General features: G+C 43.9%; 2 protein-coding genes across 2 annotated transcripts; both read right to left on the bottom strand.

Annotated features, from left to right (window-relative positions):
• Window positions 1–799: 799 nt before the first annotated feature.
• On the bottom strand, window positions 800–1,816 carry LOC107078148 (trace amine-associated receptor 13c-like). The gene has a single exon (XM_015353839.2). The coding sequence runs from the start codon at window positions 1,814–1,816 to the stop codon at window positions 800–802; it is 1,017 nt and encodes a 338-aa protein (XP_015209325.2).
• Window positions 1,817–5,283: 3,467 nt separating this feature from the next.
• LOC102698262 (trace amine-associated receptor 13c-like) lies at window positions 5,284–7,566 on the bottom strand. The gene is made up of 2 exons (XM_015353846.2): window positions 6,569–7,566; window positions 5,284–5,554 (listed from the first exon to the last, which is right to left on the bottom strand). Exons 1-2 carry the CDS (start codon window positions 7,564–7,566, stop codon window positions 5,284–5,286), a joined length of 1,269 nt encoding a protein of 422 aa, XP_015209332.2.
• Window positions 7,567–8,419: the final 853 nt, after the last annotated feature.

Below are 8,419 nucleotides of genomic sequence, written 5' to 3'. Positions count from 1 at the left end.
TAAAGGTATTGCTGAAGCAAAATCACAGCTTCAGCTGTCAGCTGTCTTTTTCGTAAATACTCTACAGTAAAAGTAAAACAAGAAGGAACCATGTGAAACAGCAATAACACTCCAGTTAAAAAATTCCTGTCAGTAGGATTAATAATACTTCTAAAAAGTGAAAAACTACTCTGACATTAAGGATAATACCAAGCACAAAAGTGATGCTACCTTTTTTTCTCATAAAAGGTATTTAAATTTGCTTTGATGAGGACATTCTAGTAATCTTTAAAGAAATATTAAATACAAATTTAATATTGTATAACATAAAATAAAATAGTATACAACTTTAACAATAAACAATTTCAACATTAAATGAATTATTTAGTATGTAATGAGAAGACTGTACATTTAAATCTCTTTAGAAAACACATTTATAAGGGAGGATTCTATTTTAAAAATAAAAAACAACGTCTATCCAGTATTTATGAGTAAAATAATATTAAAAACTCAGCTGTTGCTGGAGGGTACCCATGTCACACAGGTCATCCCTGCAGCTCACCCTTTATTCATTCTAATAAACATAAACACCTCTGTGAAGACATTGAAATAAAAGAAAGAAATCTTCATGCAACAAAAATATTAACACTCCAGTCAAAACAGCCCATCAGCAGGTTTTATTACATTTCTTGGAGCTGGACATCTATACTGACATTAAAGATACATACAGAGGATAAAAACAATCCTCCAGATTTCTTTTTTAAATGAATTAGCTAATTCGTTTTTTTTAATTTTCTTATGTAATGGGACAACTGTAAATTTAAATGTCTTTAGAAAACACATTTATCAGGGAGGATTCTATTTTAAATATCTTAAGGGTAACAATCAGCTTAACTGACTTCTGGAACCAGGGATAAAACAAAGCATAAATAATAGGATTGATAGCAGAATTAAAATATAACAACCAACTTAGAAGACTAAATAGTAGTGAGGTCCGGTCCACATTTTCAAGAGCGAGACTGCATATATAATATGGTACCAAACAGAGAAGAAATACAATCACTAATATTCCTAATGTTTTTGCAGCTTTCCTTTCAGATTTTGTGGAAATTTTATTATTGTCTCCATCTGCTGAACGCATCTGCTCTGTAACAGAGCTGATTGCACGTGCATGCTGTCGAGCAACTACAAAAATCTTGAAATATAACGTTATCATTATAGAACAAGGCAATATCAATGTAAATAATAAATCAATTATGATACCACTTTTAGTTATGAAAAGCAAACAGTCTCCAAGGCAAAAGTTTAGCATTTCAGTACCATCAATATTTCCATTAAAGTACATGAATGCCAAATTGTACAGTAGTGATATCAGCCAATTAAGCAATATGACAGCAGCTGTAACATTAACTGTGACTTTAGTAGAATAAAGTAATGGGTGACACACAACAAAATAGCGATCAATAGCTATGCATGCAACATTACCAATTGAAACAGAAATAATGAAAAAATACAAGATTTTATAAATGATGCAAAACATTTCTCCAAAATACCAACAGGTCTCTATTAATAAAATTATACTGAAAGGCATTACAACTGCTCCTACTAGAAAATCTGCCACAGCCAGGGAGAGCATTAGGAAGTTAGTCGGTGTGTGGAGCTGCTTGAAGTGAGAGACAGAGATGATCACCACCAGGTTTCCACACACTGTCAGCATCACCACTGCCACTGTAAAAATATACATCACCACATACACAGCTGTAGATCGCACTTCCTTCAGGCAGGAAGAATTAGATTCAAAACAGTATTCAACTGCTTGTATTTCTGACTGTTCCATTGAACAGAGTCAATTCTTGAATCCTTGAAATTCAGACAGTACTGATACAACACAATTCAAATTTCAAGCTTGTATTATATATGTAGAATTAGAAAACTTAAAAAAATACAGACAACATCAATGCAACTTTGTCTGCTTTGCAGTACCTGGAAATTCCTTGATGGTGGTGTGACAGTTATAGCACAAGGGTTGTTGACTCCTCCTCCTGCTGCTTACGGGATTTGATGTCAGTTTATTTATCCTAATAATCTCTAATGTCCTGGGGTTACTTGATGAAGCTAAGTGAACAGCCCTTAGCAGACCTTACATCATAATGAACTGTAACAAAATAATGAATTTTATAGTGTTGTATAGATAATAAGAAAATATAATCAGATAATGATATGATAAAAGCAGAAAACTGTGTAGCAGGATGAATAAATAAAATTTGTCTCGAAGGTGCACACTGTAGTTATATTTACTGAGTGTGGAAAAATAATATTTTATGAGGAAATGAGGTTCTTATGAGAATTTATGAGGTTCCCCTGGCAGCCGAGCAACCCCCTAAAGGGCCTTTTGGAGACAAGCAGGAGCCGCCAGGGGCCAGAACAGCCCCTCAGCACCACCAGTGGCCACAGCCCTTACCAGGGCTACCCAACGGTGGCCTACTCAGCAGAGGAGGGACCTTTTCCTGTGTCGCCTCTGTCCGTGTGGTGGGAAGGAGATGTCAGACCTGGCCAACACACCAGGCCGGAAGGAGATGCCAGACCAGCAGGGTCCAGCCCGCCACCCCTGCACCAGCCAGCTCTGGTGCGACCGAGCCTCTATAATGGGGAGGTTCCACGGCAACGTTTTGAGGCCCAGTTCCAGATGGCGGCCTGGGCAAACGGCTGGTCTCAGATGGAGATGGCGGTCCGCCGGCACCTACAAAAATTACAACTACAACAAAAAGACACCAGCTTGACAATCACCCTGCTGCGGCCTGGTGTCCAGCTGGGCACCGAGGCAGACGGACCCCCAGGATTGGAAACCACCAGCCAGTGCCTGAGGACTGTGACGGGGCAGTGCGCAGAGGTCCATGGCAAGTGGGGGCAGTTGCAGTCCATGGTCCATGGCAAAGTGCAGTTTGGGGCTGCGAGGATAAAACACTCCTTCTACCTTGCCCCGATCCGCAAGGACTGTATCCTGGGGTTGGACTGGTTGTAGCAGGTGGGTGGTTGCCTTGACTTGGGCAGGCAAGAGTTTGTGGGGCAGGGGGAACAAATCAGTTTCGCGGCAGGCGGGGCGGGAGGTGTCCGGGGCTGACAAGAGCGGGAAGCGGAGGTGGCAGCAGCGGGCATTGCCGGGGCCTGTTGGGGTCACGGGTGTCGGGGCGAGTGTTTCGGAGCTGGTTCCTGGGCCTCCCGGCTGGGCGGTTGATGGTGTGGCTGCTGGGGGGAATGCTGGGGCCAAGCGCAACGGTGAGAGAGGGCATGCTGTGGGTGAGCTGTTGCGGCGTGTGGGGCATGTGGACGGGCTACGAGGGGTGGACACAGACCCAGGGAAGGTCACCGTGGTGCGCAACTGGCCGGTGCCCCGTGCCGTGACGGAGTTTCCTGGGGTTGACGTCTTATTACTGGAGGTTCATCTGGGACTTCACCAGCCTTGCTGCCCAGCTGCACTGCCTCACGTAGAAGGGGCAGCGTTTTGTGGGGGACGTGGACTGTGGGAGGCACTGGTGGGGGCCCCCGTCCTGGCCTTCCCAGATCCGATGCTGCCCTATGTGCTGGATACAGATGCCAGGGATACGGGGGTGGGTGCAGTGCTAGCACAGGAGGGGCCTGACGGGGAGAGGGTCGTCGCGTACTTAAGCCTGGTGCTCAACAAGGCCGAGACAAATTATCGCTTCACCCTCAGGGAGTTGCTGGCTGTAGTCTCTGCAGTCCGCCACTTAAAGCCATATCACCTGGCTGCTCAATTTCAAAGAGCCGGAGAGTCAAATGGCGAGGTGGATTGAGATCCTTCAGGAGTACGACACCCCGTGTGGGGTCTCGCCACTGAAATGCAGACTTTCTCTCAGACTGCCACTATTGCGCCCACTGGGAGCAGTGTGAGGAGGCCACCCGCGGTGAGGGGGAAGCGAGCACTGCAGCCACGTCCTTGAGTGGGCCATTTGGTGTGTGCCTGGAAGGTATGGTGCTGCAGCAGGAAGCAGACCCTGACATCAGGCCAGTGTTCTGCTGGAAGGCGGCGGGGACCCGGCCCGCGCGGGAGGAGCTCGCCCCTCACCCAAAGTCCGTGAATGTGCTCTGCACAATGTGCTCTGCACACTGTGGAAGGTCTTGGAGGTAAGAGACGGGGTCCTGCGCCAGGGTGGTGGGTACCCCCCAGCGACGGGGTCAGGTGGCAGCTTGTGGTGCCATGGTCACTCTGCTGGGCAGTTCTCCAAGCGGTGCATGGCCAGCCGGGTGTGGGGCACTTCTGCTCTGCGAAAACTCTGCAGCGACTCCAGGGCCACTTCTATTGGGGTATCTGTCACCAGGACGTGGGGCAGTCCTGCCAGAGGTGCGTGGCCCAGAAGGGTCCACCTGGGCGCTCATGGGCGCCCCTCCAACAACATTAGGTGGGGGCGCCCATGGAGCGGGTGGGGGTGGATGTGCTGGGCCCATTTCCGCGCATCGAGGCAGGCAGCCGCTACGTCCTGGTAGCAATGGATCTGAGCACATCCACTGTAACTGATGCCCTGCTGGAGGGGATGTTCATCAGCCTGGGGGTGCCGGAGGAGCTCCACAGCAACCAGGGGCAGAATTTCAAGTCCTGGGTGTTTGCAGAGGTGTGCCTTTGCCTGTGGATTAAGAAAACATGGACCACCCCACTGCTCTCTAAAACGAAGGTTTGGTGGAGTGTTTTGACTGGACGCTCTCCACTCAACTGGCCACACTGGTCTTGAGGCACCAAGTGGGATTGGGGCCGCCACTTACTCCTTGCCCTCTGGGCACACTGGACCGCTGTGCAGGAGTTCACTGGGTGCACCCTGGCCTCGCTCATGCTGGGCCAGGAACTGCACACCCTAGTGGATTTGGTATTCAGTTCGACACTGGGAGGAGTGCTGGCACAGCCAGCCAGGCTGGATTACGTACAAGTGGGACCTGCAGCAGTGGATGCTGAGAGTACATACTGTAGCATCGCCCGAAGCCGCCTGATTCAGGCGGGGGTATGGCAGAGGCGCTACTACGATTTGCACTGCAGAGGGACCCCTTTTAGACCGGGGGACCTCGTATGGGTCTACAACCCGCAGCACCTCAAGGGCCTCAGCCCAAAGCTGGCGCCGGCCTGGGAGGGACCCGGGGAGGTCCTGGAGGTCTTGGGGGAGGTTTACCGTGTCCAGTTCATTAAGCGAGGTAGGGTGGTGGTCATGCACCGAGACTGCCTGGCTCCCTTCAGGGCTCGCGAGGGGGCACTTGAACAGTAGAGCGCAGAGGAGCCCGGGGAGCAGCCAGGTCCAGATTTCACTGGGCCGGTGGGGGCTGAGGGGGTGGACCGCCTGGCTCCACCTTGACACAGTGGGCGCCGCGGAGGCTGCAGGATTGTGTGCTGGACGTAGACGGGCTATTCGATGTCAGTGGGACGTCAGACATCTCAGATCGGGGCAGTTTTAGTGCATTCGTCAGGTGCTGCAGTCGAAGAGCGCCCGGCTGGGGTACGCAGCGAGGGGCAGGACGGGAGTAGTAGTGGTCAGGGCGGGGACTAGGAAAGCTGCTGACCAGTGCAGCTGACCCACTGCAAAACGGGCGTACAGTTTGGTAAGATCACCTGCATTCTTGTAAATAGTTCCCTGGTTTCGCACCTCTGTTATACTTGTACCCAACTGCCACACTATCGCTGTGTAACTACCCGAATAGACCCCAGTGTGTTGCTCTCTCTCTCTTGTCTCTCTGGCGCCTGCTCATTCTCCCTCTCTCTCTGTGGGCGTGGGAGTGTGGGGCTGGCTGTGCCGAAATTCAATAAAAGCGTCGTTTTTCACTCAACGAGTGACTGAGTCACTGTGTCTGCTCTTACCGAATCCGAAAATGCTACTATGTATAATTAAATTCTGAAGGATGAGGTGTTCATTTCAATAGATGAAATGTGAAAAAAAGATATTAAAGAAAACAGTGTAGGAACTGGACAATAATGTCCTGCAACTGATAAGCCCTGCTTTTAAAATGCTTGAAAGGTTTAAACTTCAAAAAGACTCATTTCATTGCATAACAAATTCACAAGTACAAGATATTTGAAAAACATTTTAATGTATTTTTTACAAAGCAAAGTTATATAAAAATGTGTTTTAGGTTGCTTTCATGCTATTAAGAATATACATTTGAAATAAAAGGTATCGATGAGCAAAAATAATCACAGATGCAGCTGCTAGTTCTCCTTTTTTCGTAAATTACAATAAAAGTAAAAGTAAAAGAAAAAGTAATCATGTGAAACAGCAATAACACTCCAGTTAAAACATTCCCACCAGCAGGATTAATTATATTTCTAAAAAGAGCAAAACTACTCTGCCATTAAAGATAAGGACCAAGCACAAAAGCAATGCTCCAGTTTTTTTTTCATAAAAGGTATTTATATTTGCTTTGATGAGGATGTTTAAGTGATTTTTAAAGACATATTAAATACAAATTTAATATAGTATAACATAAAATAAAATAAAAAGTATAAAACTTTAACAATAAACAATTTCAGCATTAAATGAATTCTTATATTTAGTATGTAATGAGAAGACTGTATATTTAAATCTCTTTAGAAAACACATTTATAAGGGAGGATTCTATTTTAAATATTTTAAAAGTAACAATCAGCTTAATAGACTTCTGGAACCAGGGATAAAACAAAGCGTAAATAATAGGATTTATAGCAGAATTAAAATATAACAACCAACCCAGAAGACTAAATACTAATGAGGTCTGGTCCACATTTTCAAGAGTGAGACTGCATATATAATATGGTACCACACAAAACAGAAATGCAAACACTAATATTCCTAATGTTTTTGCAGCTTTCCTTTCAGATTTTGTGGAAATTTTATTATTCCCTCCATTTGCTGAACGCATTTGCTCTGTAACAGAGCTGATTGCATGTGCATGCTTTCGAGCAACTACAAAAATCTTGAAATACAGTGTTATCATTATAGAACAGGGCAATATCAATGTACATAATAAATCAATGATTACCCAGCTTTTAGTTATGAAGAGCAAACAGTCTCCAAGGCAAAAGTTTAGCATTTCAGTACCACCCATATTTCCATTAAAATACATGAAGGCCAAATTGTACAGTAGTGATATCAGCCAATTAAGCAATATGACAGCAGCTGTAACATTAACTGTGACTTTAGTAGAATAAAGTAATGGGTAACAAACAACAAAATAGCGGTCAATAGCTATGTATGCCACATTACCAATTGAAACAGAAATGAGGAAAAAAAACAAGATTTTATAAATGATGCAAAACATTTCTCCAAAATACCAACAGGTCTCTATTAATAAAATTATACTGAAAGGCATCACAACTGCTCCTACTAGAAAATCTGTCACAGCCAGAGAGAGCATTAGGAAGTTAGTTGGTGTGTGGAGCTGCTTGAAGTGAGAGATAGAGATGATCACCACCAGGTTTCCACACACTGTAAGCATCACCACAGCCACTGTAAAAATATACATCACCACATACACAGCTGTAGATCGCACTTCCTTCAGGCAGGAAGAATTAGATTCAAAACAGTATCCAACTGCTTGTATTTCTGACTGTTCCATTGAACAGAGTCACCTTGAAATTTAGACAGTACTGATACTCAATTCAAATTTCAAGCTTGTATTATATATATAAAATCATAAAACTTAAAATAATACAGACAACATCAATACCACATTGTCTGCTTTGCAGTACCTGGAAATTACTTGGTGATGTGACAGTTATAGCACAAGGGTTGTTGACTCCTCCTCCTGCTGTTTATGGGATTTGATGTCAGTTTATTTATCCTAATAATCTCTAATGTCCTGGGGTTACTTGATGAAGCTAAGTGAACAGCCCTTAGCAGACCTTACATCAGAATGAACTGTAACAAAATAAAGAATGATTAATTTTATAGTGTTGTGTAGATAAATTAAGAAAATATAATCAGATAATGAGATGGTATAAGCAGAAAACTGTACAGGAAGATAAATAAATCAAATTTGTCTTGAAGGTGCCCACTGTAGTTATATTTACTGAGTGTGGAAAAATAACATTTTATGAGGTAATGACAACAAATAACACACAAAAGTAATGTGAAGTAAGAAACTGCAGACTAGATTTTCACAATTAAAACAATACATTTTGAAAATTCACACTAGCATTATATTTGTCTTTAACACACTTAACCTTTAGTGCTCACACATGACACACATGACAGAAAAATACAAACATAAAATAATAAGATAATGATTTTCATTTCTCATAATGTGTTGAAGAACGTGTTGCAAAGAGTTAGCATTAATTTTGAGATATAAAAAAATGAATGCAAATGTTCAGGCTATACAATCTGTAGGACATGTCAATGAAATTGGAAGTTCAAATAAAATAATATTTACAAACACTATTTATAGGCTCAATACATAAACTAAACAA

This window comes from Lepisosteus oculatus, chromosome 2, assembly GCF_040954835.1.
Source record: "Lepisosteus oculatus isolate fLepOcu1 chromosome 2, fLepOcu1.hap2, whole genome shotgun sequence".
In the NCBI taxonomy this organism is placed as follows: domain Eukaryota; kingdom Metazoa; phylum Chordata; class Actinopteri; order Semionotiformes; family Lepisosteidae; genus Lepisosteus; species Lepisosteus oculatus.
Note: the sequence above shows the minus strand (reverse complement) of the source record. Positions and strands in the feature narration are given on the sequence as shown.

What these genes read in the sequence shown, in the direction of transcription:
- LOC107078148 (XM_015353839.2), bottom strand. Translation starts at nt 1,816, where the DNA reads ATGGAACAGTCAGAAATACAAGCAGTTGAATACTGTTTTGAATCTAAT.
- LOC102698262 (XM_015353846.2), bottom strand. Translation starts at nt 7,566, where the DNA reads ATGGAACAGTCAGAAATACAAGCAGTTGGATACTGTTTTGAATCTAAT. An exon ending in GAATCCTCCCTTATAAATGT is followed by an intron (nt 5,555 to 6,568) that starts GTTTTCTAAAGA and finishes CCCGTTTTGCAG; the next exon opens with TGGGTCAGCTGCACTGGTCA.